The sequence below is a fragment of the Lissotriton helveticus genome, chromosome 2_1, assembly GCF_964261635.1.
Source record: "Lissotriton helveticus chromosome 2_1, aLisHel1.1, whole genome shotgun sequence".
Taxonomy (NCBI): Eukaryota; Metazoa; Chordata; class Amphibia; order Caudata; family Salamandridae; genus Lissotriton; species Lissotriton helveticus.
The window spans coordinates 334,910,108-334,924,541 of NC_136059.1; the positions used below are offsets into that span (position 1 = coordinate 334,910,108).

Genomic DNA, 14,434 nt, shown 5'->3' on the forward strand with positions numbered 1-14,434 from the left:
CTCTCTAGCTGTGCACTACTTTGACATAAGTGATGGTTGAGCCCCAGCTTTTCTCCACTGCAGTCGAATCCAGTGAATCCTTCTGAAACCAACATAGAAATCGCTTTGATTGATTTAAAGAACAAATGAACATAGAATTCTATTGAATGCTTGTAAATGTTGACTGATAGTTATTTCTAAAATCGTAATTTGCTTTACAGGATGGAAATACACCTCTACACCTTGCTGTGTACAATGGCAGTATTGACGTGTGCCGGTATCTTCTGGATCAAAACATTGATGTCAACACCACAGACAAGAATGGAAGGTAGAACTTGTACCCGACCTCACAATCTTAAAAAAGGCCCAAATAGTGAAAAATTCAGACCAAAAGAGCATTGTTGGCCCTGGATTGTTGCACTAGTGTCAGTCCTTCGATTCAGAGAGCTAGCGCTCAACCTCTTTTGATCCCACTGCTAAGGAACCACCAAACATGAACAGAAAACAGTGCAAAAGAGGGAACGCTCAATACGTTTAAGAAAATGACTGACAGTTCCATAATTCAATTGTTCATAATAGCTAGATAGACAAACAATTGTTTCTTCTTTTCAGTCTGTCATGAAGCAGGAGCCATAATACAGTATCCATAATAGTTTTATTTATGTTCATCAAACATCGCACTCCAGCCTACCCACACGTTTTGTCCTGAGGAGGACTTTATCAGCGTTAGGAAAGTCTTGTGTTCTTATTCTGGATTTTCTTAAAAACCAGAATGAATAAAGCAATCGTATAAAATCACTCCCAACTGGGTCCTCATGCCATATGCCCCTCCAACAAAAAAAGCACAGACCACAACAAAACGTGCTGGACAGTTTTTTTGTGGTCTCAGCTTTTTTGTTGAAGGTGCATATGGTACAAGGACCCACTTGGAACTGATACTACACGTTTTCCATATTTATTATGGTCCTTCATAAATCTAGAAAAACAACACAAGACTTTACTAACTGAGGAAGTCTTCCTCATGACGAAACACGTTGGGTGGGCTGGAGTGCGATGTTGGATGAACATAAATAAAACTATTTTGAATACCATGTTATGGCTCCCGCTTCATGATTGACTGAAAAGAAAAAAACATTTTTGTCCATCCAGCTATGATGAACATTTGAATTATTGAACTTTCTGTAAATTTCTCAAACGTATTGAAAATCCCTTCTTTCACGTTGTTTTCTGTACAAATAGTAAAATGATTGCATCAATTATGTCAATATAAAAACTGGAAACATTCTTAATTTCCTATTCTTGTGTTTGCTAATTTACATGTTTCACATGTCATGGTAAAATCTTTAATTTTGGAGGTGTTTCTCATTTAATGTGCCAGTATAAATTCGCCTAATAGGAAAGTATTTAGAGTTATGTATGTGCTCCCTTTGTAAGTAGTCTTATTTTAGAAACAATTTAAGAATAATTAACTTTCTGTTGGATACTTATACTTGCAGTTTCCTCAACTCTTGAATCTTTTTCTATTGCCACACTGGATCCAGAATGTTTAAACAGTTCTTCTGTGCCAGTAGGTGGTGCCTCAGCTCTGGTAATGTCACTCTTGAACTCTCATGGTGTCTACTTGAGATGCTTGGGACACAACCCTCCTCCAGGTCATGTAGTAATTATGGCCTCATGCACACTAAGGCCATCAAGGAGCAGGAGGTGACACTATTCGTGCCATGGCCAGTGCCAAATACCATACCTGTGTCAGATCCATATCCAGTTCCTGCGCTGTGTCTCAATCCATTTTATCTTCGAACCTGCCAATCCTTAAGGCATGCCACTCCAAAACAAGTCCTCCTAGAAGAAAAACAAGAAGCAGCACGAGTAGAAGTCTGGATTTTAAGCATTGCTCCTTCCCAAGGGGTAGGTCTTCCAGTCGATGGATGCATTCCACTATACCAGCCTTGAAGTCACCTTTGGAGCCACTATTAGTGGAAATGGAGCTGGCACTTGAAACAGCCCCAGATCGGCCCAGGCCTGGGGCCTGCAAAACAGTTTCCAGAGTGCCAGTCCCTGACACTGACCACAAACAAATTGTGGCTTAACCCGGGCTATACTGGCTCTCTCACCTCTGCTCCCTCTGGTCCCCTTCTGTGCCAAGAAGCCATCAGGGCATCTGACAGGGCTTTTCCTAGTGGTCCAACATTGCAGCCGGTTGACCCCATTTCGCGACCTCCTGGTGCTTTTCTGGCACCAGACAAATATCTTTCTTTACCAAAGGCCTTGCCTGTTGCCTGCCGCTGGCTCTGTCTCAGATGCTACCGGCACCAACTTTTGTTGTGTGCCAGAAGGTGCTTCATTTTTAGAAAACGAGGCCATCCTGTTCAGATAGAAACATAGAGCATTGTAGTGGTTGGAGGAGGAGTCCATTTACAAGCTGTTGCCTCATTATGAGTATTATAACAGGGTTGAGGAGAATTATTGTTCTGATTCAGACCTCATTTTGAAGGGCAACATTGTTTTTCATTATTATGATTACAACAGCGAGGAAGGTAATCTTCCACTCCCTATGGCAAGGATAGAGCAACTATTTAACACTGTAGCTTGCCAGTGACTTGAATAACTATCCTGAGGTGGTACTTAAATTGCTATAGCCAGTAGAGGAGAACAGGCCTATCTCCCTGCTAAAAATCAGGCATCTGGCATCATTTGCCAGGGAGCCATTCCTCTCGTTCAGTGAAGCATTGATGGATCAGCTTTTGATCACCTGGAACAAACCAGCTTCTACATCTACAGTTAATCATCAGATCACCCACTCCACTGTCCTGCTTCTGGGAACCTACATTTTTGACCTTGCAGCCATCTCCAGTTAGTCTTATTTTTTCAGGCTTGTTCTTCCTTCAAAAGATCTATTGCTTGTTTCCCTCTAGTCCTACTTCAAATAAGGTCAGGGTGCGGCTTGGTCCTTGAGACTGGCTTCCCCTGCTTTCCAGGTTCGCCAAAAGTACTGCAAGCTCAGGAAATATTCCTGGGTCTTGCCTTTTCAGCAGGGCAGCTGTTAAAGGAGTTTTTTTGTAGCAACAGGAGGTGTGGTTGCTTTATAGGTAAAGGACAGCAGCAACAGTCCTCCTCCTCCATTTCCCATACCTCTCCTACAAAACCACTTTAAACTGCCCTTGAGGGAGCATATGAGGCCTGTAGAGGGGGTCTTTTCATTCATTGGCAGTTCATCAACCTTTGTTTTCTTCAGATTTTCAAACAAGGTTAGGCCCTTCTCTACCGGGACTTGTCTCCTCCCATTCCTCCTGTACTTTCAGTCACCTGAGATGACCATATATACAGACGACAATATACACACCAGCAGGGCGTTCTCCCTTAATTGAGCAAAGGGGTTGTGGAATTAATTTTACAGAGTGGGATTGGGCAGGGGTTCTACTTTCATTATTATATTTGATTCCAAGAAGATGGCGACCTTCGTCCTATTCTGGACTTTGAACATAGTAAAGCATTCTCCACAAGGAGAAGTTAAAGATGTTTTCCCTTGCAAAGGTCCACCTAGCTGTGGAACTGGGACACTAGATGTTATCCCTCAAGGCATATTTTGGGAAACTAATTGGTGACCCATAATGTATCTTTTCATTTAGCAATCCTGAAGTCACGCAGGATGTATTCTGCATTTTGCTTGGTGCTCCACCCACTATCAATTTGTAGTTCTTCCATTTGGACTTATTTCTGCCCCCTAAATCTTCATAAAGGTGATGTTAGTAGTTGTGGCACATCCTCATCGATCTGGAATTTCTTAATTCCCACACTGCTACGACTGCCTGTTGAAGGTGCACTTGTCTCAGCCTTGTTGGGCCACCTGCATGCCACAATCTGTCTGCTCTTTTGCTCTTTGTGCTGTGGTTTTCAATCAACCTTCACAAGTCACACCTTCAGCCATCCCAACATTGCATTTTCATCAAAGTGAAGTTATTCACTGTCTACCTCAAGACTTTTTCATCACCCAAGGGACATTCAGGCTGTGGGCTAGAAGTTTCAGGAGGGAGCCTTGCTTCCGTCCCTGACCATCCTCCAACTTCATGTATCTTGCTGGTTCCCCTTATTGGGTGGCACATGTGTGAACTTCAGTGGGCCTCCCTTTTCTGTGGGACTGCACTGAGTAAACTGAAGAGTCTGATATACAGCATTTGGCTTTCCCAAGAAATTGCTCATGATCTGCACTAGTGACTGTTGACAGACCACCCGCAATGGCCATGATGGTACCAGATTCCTCCTACTTCGGTTGGGGTTGTCACCTTGATGCATTGGCGATCATAGGCTTTTGGTCTCCCAAAAAGCAACATTCGCACATCAATCTGCTCAAACTTGGATAGTCCACCTGGCCTTCAAGGCATTACTGCCTTTCATCTGTGATCAGTCAGTTCATGTCCTATTGGACAACACAACTGCATGGTTGTCCTCCAACCAACATGGTGGCGTGGGCTTGCGTCCTTGTGCCTTAAGGCGCTGAGGGTGGCAGGCTTGCATGAACCATCAGTCGTTTCCCCTGTGCCAGTCAATAATGTCAGACAGTGTCATCCAGGGTCAGACTGGCCCATAGAGTAATCTGGCAATGCCAGAAAGGTTGGTGTGACAAGTCCGTATGTAGGCCTTTTATTTTGGCTATTGGTGGGATTTTAGTGTGGTCTGTTGGGCCTCTTTTTACTGTTACCCTGAAATTACCACAAACAGTGCCTGAAACAAGCACAAATGAATGCCATCTCTCCTATGTTGGAAACCACTTTACAGCATATCTTTACAAGTACAAAACTGCTATGATTTGCAAATGTGTGCCACGTTTAAGCTGTCTGATTTGATCATGAGGGGCTCTTTTATTTTGGTGCCCAGGCCAGTTTTCTGTACCAGCCTGAACCTAGTCCCATCTTGCTGATCAGTAGTGGAGTCTTTCCTCAGAGGTGTTTCAATCTATCTTTGTCCTTTGGAGCAATCCTCTAGTGGTTCGCTCAAAAGAAGACAAACTGTCTGCAGATCGCTACTGTATAGTTCTCGCTGAAGGGTGCAATGGAAATTGCCTCCTATTTGAAATGGAACTTCCATGTCAACGGCGCCTTTCCCCCTATCCCTCCGAGTTCTCAGGTTCTGAAGAAGTTGTGTCAGGACCATGCACCTGCATCCTGATTGCCCCAGCCTTGCATTGGAAGGTGTGGTACTCTGATCTGCTCTGCCTGTCCCTGTACTGTACTCTTCCGAGACAGACCTCCTTTCTGAAAGGGAGGGGCAGGTTCTGCATCCGCACCTCTACGTTAATTCCTGGAGATAGGCACAGGCAGTCTCCTTTGACCTGCCTACTGACGTGGTGGACATCATCTTGCTAAGTCAGTGCCCCTCTACCTCTGTTTATTGTGGATTTTGTTCCAGGTTCGTTTCTTGAAGCACCAAGGAGGACGTTTATCTCCTCAATGTACAGTTTTCTGATGCACTGCACTTTGAGCTTTCCTTGGCCAATCAGAGCTTTGCTGTGGGCACTTTTGAGGATTATTTGTTTGCTCTTTTGGCTTTTCTTTGTTTGACAGATCAGCCAATTTTGTTCAAGTGTCCAATTATTGTGCATTTTCTGGTGTTGACCCATTTGCTTTCTCATCTCCCTTTAACATGCCTTAGTGGGCCTTTAATCTGGTTCTCACATTCCTGATGGGTTTACTTATTTAGCCCATACACAGTTGCCCTTTGCGGCTGCTGACTGTGAAGACTATGTTCTTGTTTGCCATTACCTCAGCTCAGTGCATTAGCAAGCTGCAGGCTTTGTTCGTTCTTCTTCCATTTTCCTTTTTTACCAGGCAAACTGGTCCTTTAGACAGTGGGTTTATTCCTGCCGAAGGTGGTTTCCCCGCTTAACATGGGTCAGTGCATTACTTAACCAACTTTCTACCACCAAAGAGGCGGCAAGATTGTTCCTTCTGGATCTTCATAGGGCCCTTATTTTCTATGTATGTATGTACACTGTACAGGTCAAAGAAAAGCATAAAATGAGCATGAGATAGGAGAGGTATCTGGATTGTGGACGGTTAATGCATGTCAATTCTATATTGACAGAACAGGTTTGATCATCAGCTTTTCCTTCGCTATGCTGGTTTCAAGAATGGTAAAGTGATTCATAAGTGTACCATTTCCAGCTAGATTGTGCTGTGTATCAAAATCTGCTACACTCATGCCAAGTAGGAGCCTACTGAGGATATTGGGGTCCATTGCATTGGATTGAAGACCAGTTCTTCTGCACTTCCCGGTGTGCTAATATCCAAGATGTTTTCCAGGCTGCAGCGTGGGTTTCAATCCATACCTTCACCAGACATTATTGCCCGCAATCTGAAGGCCACAAGAATGGCTATTTTGTTAGATTTGTTTTGCTGGACCTCCATGGTTTCACCATCTCTTCTGACACACCACGTTGGAGGTAATGCTTAGGTATTGATTCAACAAGTGATGAATGTGCAGGTAGAAGTATTAATTTGAAAAACAGGTTACTTACTTTCAATATCAATCTTGATGGCGTATACTCTATCTCATCCCCGCTTGACTGTGTTTCTGAGTATGTGTGTTCTCACTGATGTCCTTGGATTTGCCAAGGGCTGAGTGGAGTTCAAGTCTCCTCTTCTGCTGGGCATTGCTACAACCATAGACGCAACCAGCGCTCACCCACCCCTTTCAGCCCTCTTAGTGTCAGGTCAACTGTCACCGTCTCTCTTTTTGCTTGCACCGCAGAACTCAAGTTCAGATTATTTTTTTATTCCTCAAAAGGGAGAACAAGAGGCTTGGGTTGTCCCTTTTCCACGTCCTGCCCACCTTCCAGGTAACTATTCAATAATAATAATAATAATCCACATTTGTATAGCGCACAATCACCCGTTAGGGTCTCTAGGCGCTGGGGGCCGTCGGGAAGATTAAGCAAGCTATTGCCCAGAGTCGCATGGTGCTGGGCTAACCTGCCGCCGGAGCCGGGGATCGAACCCTGATCCCCAGATTCCAGCGTCAGTCGCCCTGGCCGCGGCGCCACACTCAATGAGGATGATTCATTCTCAAGGCCATAACTGCATGAATAGTTCAAATCCAGCCACAACAAACAAGGAGTCTATCTGCCATGGTCGACAACTATACACTTCTTCCCAGATAGTGGATTTTAAATCAAAGAATCAAATGTGAATGAAAATGATCTTTCATAGAAACTCTGAGCATAGGTATGTAAATGGACACATTGGTGATGGGCGAAAAAAAATCGATGGGCACAAAAATTAAAGGCTAGGGCATTAAGAAGTGAAAGGTGTACGGCTCACTCAGACCCTCCATAGTTCAGACCATACATACTACTGGATGACTATACAAGGACAAGCTTGATCAAAGAAATAACCATGAGGCGAATGGTAAAGTTTAAGATGCTGCAGGCTTTTATGACTAAGACTGGTCAAAGTGTGCTTCTTGGCAGTATTGATGCCTCTGGAGATTCAGTAGACATGTGGCAAAATATTGTTGGGAACTACTGTGCTTAAATGCAGTGTTACATTGGGCATAACCCTCCAAGCACATCATTGCCTAAACACTTTCTCTACTCCTACCTTCTGAAGATAGCTGAACTGTTGTAGATGTTCCCCTTGCAGAATAACCTGAAGTACACATCCAAATCCTAAACAGGAGTGCCTACAGAGTTGTAGGGAAGAGAGAAGTTGAAAATGTGTAACTTCACTCCCTAAGAAACTTCACAGAGATTGAGCAATTTTATGAAGATGTAAAATATTTCAAAATGTAAGTGTTCAAAATAGGTATTGATCTAGTGCAGTAGATTCACTGCTATAATTGTTGCCAAACATGTTTTTGTCACTGTTAAATTAGGGGGGCTGAAGACTTATCCAACTATACTTTTTATGCTTATATATATTATATTTCATACAAGTACTTTCTTCGTAAATGTAAGAGGTTTGCTATAGGAGAAACTTCACTCCAGGTGTCATTCAGTGGTGGCTTGACTGAATCTCAGGACTCACTGGATGGATGGCTCCTGAGATGCTCATGGAGGCACATATGGGACTGAGATAACCTCAGCTGCTGTGGGACATCCAGTGGCTAGTGGACTAGTGACCTGGACCAATGGTCTTGGTTGGTGTTCAAACCACGATCTTTCCAGTACTGTTACAGCTGGGAAGCTAAACAGTTCAGAATCAGGACTACCTCCTCCAGGCGATTGCAGGCCAGGAGTCAAACTCATCATTTCTTGACAGTCTTCAGGGATGGCAGAAGATGTAGGTGCAGGGACTCCAGGGTACGGGTTGAGGGATTGATGATGTGGCACACTATTCTGAATCTGTGAAGACCGTGCTTCTCACTCTAGATGCTGTTGCTGCTCCCTGGGCTGCTAGCAGGGGCAACCTTGTGGCTTATGAGCATTCTCTGCATATTGAGATGCCCTTGATGCAGGTCCTTCTGGTTAGAAGGGTTGGGGACTGCTGTCCGTGGATCAGGTTGCTTACATATGGCAGACACTCTCTGGCTTATTAAGCAGTCCGGTAAGTTTGACCATATCCATATAGGTTCAACAGCAAGTGATTCCGGAGGATGCCAAGACTTGGGGCTAGACTGGAGGGGGGATGTTTTATCTGCTGCATCCTCATTCCTGGATCATGCATTTTCTCGTCTCTTGCAGAGTTTCACAAGTCCTACTAAGCAGCATGGTGTAACATTGAACAATGTATTAAGTTACTGTTTATCTTTATCTGGTGTCTAGTACTGGCCCATCATGTGATCTACGTGCCAATCCTGGAATTAACTAGTCCTGTCGCGGTTTCCTCAAGTTAATGCCATGTTGCCCTCCTGCTATTCCTTGGATCAGTTCAGGCGGGTTCAAATGAAATCTGTCATGGAACCAGCCAGGAGGCAATCTTTCAAAGAGATTCAGATCTCGCACAGGAATGGCAGAGAGAGGGAGAGTTTTAACTCTGACAGGAGTACTGTGTTTACCTAAAGAGGATCTGGAAGGTTAACTTTCTCCATCCACAGATACCACTGTTTTTGAAGAGGGGTATAGGACATGTGGATGGATGAATCCCAGACATGGATAATGTAAGGTGCAACATCTTGTGCAGCTCACCTACACACATAATCCTGTGGAGTCCACCATTCTTCCACCCAGAAACACAGGCATTCACACACACTGTTATGCTTGTCCCAGATATCATGGATGCTCTGGACCCCCAGTCATGTAGAACTGTACCGAGATGTTGGGTTACATATAATTAAGGATTGTACTCCAAACTAAGAAACAAGCTGCCACCACTGTGAGTTCCAACAGAGGCTGGGTACATGGAACAGTACTCATCCTCACAGAGAGCAGGAGACCATGGGCGCCTCCTCAACGCCAGAGACCAGCCCTGCATGTCTGTCTATCTCCCCAGGGGAAGACACACAGGGTCAGACAGAAAAAGTGCAATCGTAGTTCAGACTTTGTTGTTTTTGCTAGTGTTAGCATGTTATTCCCTCTACATAGTTAAACATATCAAATAAACAGAAAACAATTATTTAAACATGATAATATTCAATACACAGCTCCTCAGGATCTCACCACCTTTTTACATGAAAGTGACTAGAATTAAATCACCCACAGGTGCACAGACGTGCTCGATTGGCTAAGAGTACCACTACTAATGAACTATCTTAGGAAGAAGTTAAATGAGAGATGGTTGCTATCTGCTAGAGCAAGCTAACTCTACAAAACACAGCACGATCAATGAGACCCTGGACTATTTGCTTTGTGTTTTCTTACTTCCTCTACCACTTCATTAATTGGCTTTGTCAGAGTGGGCAGGTCTAAAAGGTAGTACCTATCCAGAATAATTATCCGTTATTTATATTTGTGTTTGCTCCCTAGAACTGCCCTCATGCTGGCGTGTGAAGCAAGTAACTTTAACATCGTGGACCTCTGCCTCCAAAAAGGGGCAGATGTAAAGCTCGTAGATGCCCTCGGTCACAGCGCCCTACATTATTCAAAACTCTCTGAAAATAAAGACATCCACAACCACCTCCTACCAAGGATCTTGCCAGATGCTGGTATGTGTTTTGCCAAAGTGCTCTTTTCAGATATTGTGTTTGTGTGCTGAATTATAATATACTTTTTTTATGCAAAAGTTTAAATTGTAGGATCTACTTTTTCTGGTCAATACTTTTTGTATGCTCTATGGTGACATATTTTGATTCCGATACTGTTTGTTGATTTAGTTTTTAAACCCCATAAATAGATAACTTTTTTTGCAAAATGTTACATTTATTAAAACCGAAAGCCTATTACTCTTTCTTCACTCGCAAATGTATGCTAATTCATGATTGTCTGTGAAAATTCTTTAAAAAAATTATTTGGCGGATAATTGTGGTGCCAAAAAAACATATTTTAAGGAAAACAACATTTTAAAAATATATAAATGTTATAGTGAACGCTTTTGTAAAATAATCATAACTTCATATAAAGTTATTCATGTCATTAAAATTGTAGTTGTTGATTATACACTTTCCTAGCCTGTTTATTTTTTTTCTTTTAAAGAGTAGATTTGTTTGTGAAAATCTTGTAAACATCTTCTGTAACTGTATATCCAAAGCATTATTTTGCAGAAAGTTAGAAACACATGTTCAGTTATTGAACGAAAATGTAAAAAAAATGTAAACATAAAACACTTATGCAAATATCATCATTAAGTTGCCTAATTTCACAAATATATTTGATGGACATCGTAAGTGTAATTTCACCAAATGTAGCTGATTTTCGTTTTTCTCATTTCTTTTCCACCTTTCTTAATAAACCCAGATGTTCATCTTCCTACATCTTTTTAATTGTTATTTTTAAAGCACATTGGTTTACATAGACCGAATGGCTTATTAATGTATTTAGAGTTAAATTATATAGATGAATAGTATTTTAAAGGCAACCTTATTTATGCAGGAGTTGCTTTGGGCGTTTTAGATTAATCCGTACATAAAGCATGCACTGCTGTTTTATAAACGGCAGCTGCAATTAGAATACTGCCAGTGTGATCATGTATTGCATTCAGTAATGGTAATTGGCCGATGGTGTCATTGTTGGAGAAATAATGTATTGATTTCATATTCTTGGAAGCCTGCAGGTATTTTCCAAATACTGGTCCCGGTGTAATTAAGAGCACAGTCCAATGCATCGTTGAAAAACCCACAGTGACCCCCAGCTCCTTTTATTTCACTTACAGTGCTGTATCATTTCTTTTGGAAAGACTAAGGGCGAAGCGTTACTATCTAGATTGGCGTTAATACAAAACCACACAAAAAAAGGAAGGGCAGCCTGTATTTTATGGTTGGGTGGATAACAATGCATGGTAAATAGGTAGGGAGTAAGATGGTCTAGCTAAAGTGGCTAAAGAAAGACGGATTAGCTAAGAGCGAAATTCTTGGAAATTCAGCTCTGAATCTATCAAAGCCCTTCCTACCAATAGGCTATCCTAGAGGCACACTGTTTTTGAGGACCTACGAGGTTAGGTATCTGGGAACGCCTTCTCTGAGTGCAAATTACTGTGCAGTCCATAGAGAGTGAGAACATTATCCCTTCCTGAAGGTCATGTGCTTAGCATTCACTTGTCCCTTTCTTAGGAGTGAGACAGATGGTTATTTCATCCAACACAAGTGTGGTGCACAACATAAAGAATAATTCCGAAATGGTCAATCTGACCAATATAACGGAAATACGTATAAAAGACATCAGCTTTCGGGTATATGTTATTAGCCCTGAGGAAGTTGTGGATTAAGGCAAAACACATGTTCGGTGTCCTCGGATTAAACAACATATTGTTACGGCTGTGCTCGGATGGAATAACACATTGTTAACATCTGAATTTCCTTTATGTAGAGTGCATTGGACATTGCTATGCGTGAATTTGCATTTCCAAATTTGATGGCATCTTTCTATTTATATACTCATTTAATAATACTTTTATGTCAAATAAATCAGTGTTCCGAATACAACTTCTGATTACAGAAAGTGACAGTTTTGAAACTATTCTTTTTTTCGTGCTCCAGACTTGTTTTGGATGTTATGTATGTCACTGTCCTTGACAATGTCAATGATTGCAGCACGAGTGCTGTCTGTTGTAGCACGATAAGTTCATTCACGGATCACAATTCATGGGCAGTTTCTGTGCTGTTGTTTTTGCTCCACTGCTGCTGTTTGCAATAACTAGATGGTGATTTCATGTTCAAATGCCTTTCTTTCTGTTTTCGATTTCAGTCAAGACACCTCTTAGCCACTTAACTCATTGACCTAACATGTTTTTAATGACATATTCTCCAAGGCACTTGTTTGGCTGTAGGACGGTTCTTCAGATTTCAGGGAACTTTTTTTGCCAAAAAGTTTCTATTAGGTACAGTCTAGTTGCATTGATGGGTGGATGTGTGTAGGTGTTTTCATTACAAGAGTTGGAAAATAAAAAACTCAGGTGAAATAGCATCTGCTCCTCTGGAAACCTTAATAAGTGTGACAGTCCACACTCCAGGTCCATGACTAAAACTTAGTAGACCCTGAGGTTGCTTTGTTCTTTCACACTGCTGGTTGGTTGCTATGTCAATTCATCACCCTCCACATATAAAAAATCTCATACCATGCAACTAGCTTCTCATATCCCTTACAACACATGTCTTCATGTCTATCTAGTGATCCCTCTTAAAATTGTGCATGTATGTATAGAAATATACATACATATGTATCTAATCATTCCAAGCTGAATACTGCAACACTCTACCAGCAGATACTCTCAATGTACATAAAACTCTTCCCTTACACTCCAGATAGGTATAAGCATTTGAATGTCCGCCATTCCTTATGTGTGTGTTTCCCACCGTAAGTCTCTTCTAGCACCATTCCTAGTACATCTAAACATTAATTCTGTATTCTATTAACTTAATGTTGAAAATATTGATAAAAAGATACAATGGCTTGTTTTTTCATGGGGAATACACAACCTATGTCCAACACATTTCCAGTTCTTTTCCCACTAAAAACCTTCTTTTTGGGGGGTTGTTTAGTGGTTTGGAGCACTAGTGACAGTGTATGGATGGGCTAAGCTTTCGTGCGTTTGTGCACTCCAGCTGCACTCAAGTTTAATGTGCTTCTTAAGTGTGGTTAAGTGCACTAAATGAATTTTCTGGAGCTTTGATATACATGGACCTACCAATCCAACACTTTAGCATCCAATGGTGTCTATACAGAACCCACAAAAACATCAGCGCTGTACACTTAAAGAGCAGCCCTTTAATGGGTACATAGATGGCTTTGTGTTGCTGGTCAATAACAATTTCTAGATTCCGCAAAACACAGTAGATGTGTCAAGTCAACACTGCACTTAAGCAACCAACATGGTGCCAAGATCAATACACATGGGTGTGTGTTACTTTTCACCCGATCTAATGCGACTGAATGATTCAGCGCAACTTGGATAAAGATAAAATACTGAACTTTGCACCATACATTACTTTATGACGAAACTGGCAGTCTAATGAGGAACAGTATAGTTTAAAGTTATATTTAGAAGCATTTGAAGATTTCCTGGATAAGGCTGCCCACTTGGTCAAAGCACACATGATAATGTTCGAACAGGCTACACTAGCCCAAAACACTAACTAGCTGTAACTCTATTTCTTTTAAACATTGGTATCTACCAATACCACATTCCAGCACATTCCAACACTATTGCATATACTAACACCATATTTTCATGCAGCCAAATCAGTGCCATAGGCCATACAAATGGCATTATGTTCTTCTTCAAGAGTACTTCAAGGGTACTAATCACATCCATAATGGCTTAGTATCCACAACACAACTCAGCAATCAAAATTACTCATTTGTAACCACACTTCAGCATCCATCTCAGCAAGTGTTACACACAGTATGAAATGGAACCGCACCATACTAATTTCCTCAAGCACCAAACACATCTTCAAGAGCCATGAAAATGATATGTCAAGAGAAGCAAAACTACATCCATTGTCCCCACTTTCTCATGCAACTATCACAGCAACCTAAATCCCTGCAGAAGCCATTTCACTCTTAGTGACTCTTAATCAGCACTAAACATATTCACAATACCCAACATCCACAACACAACTCTAATATCACAGAAATTCTAAAGCTAGTGAAAATGCTATGTGCATTTCACCTCACGTTCATAAAACCACTGCAGCACTATGGGCTTTACAGATGAAATGGTGTTACTCATTGATATCACTGTATTCAGCCTGAGCACCCATATCCAGTACACCGTCTCCACACATCATACAGCCAGGTAAGTTACTAAAAGCATCCATGCTGAACATATCACCTCAGAACTTTCTGAAAGTTGACCTACCAAATCCCTCCTGTTTACCATTGTTTTTTTTATAACTTCCACTACAGCGGCATAAGAAGATCCACTGA

At 41.7% G+C, this 14,434-nt stretch overlaps 1 protein-coding gene across 5 annotated transcripts in view; it reads left to right on the top strand.

Annotated features, from left to right (window-relative positions):
• RAI14 (retinoic acid induced 14) overlaps positions 1-14,434 on the top strand; it is a 450,945-nt gene that overhangs the window by 352,403 nt on the left and 84,108 nt on the right. For all 5 annotated transcript variants that reach the window (XM_078674923.1, XM_078674924.1, XM_078674926.1 and 2 more), the window contains 2 exons: positions 201-307; positions 9,878-10,056. In XM_078674923.1, coding sequence (XP_078531049.1) covers positions 201-307; positions 9,878-10,056 — 286 coding nt within the window. The remainder of the gene's footprint in view (positions 1-200; positions 308-9,877; positions 10,057-14,434) is intronic.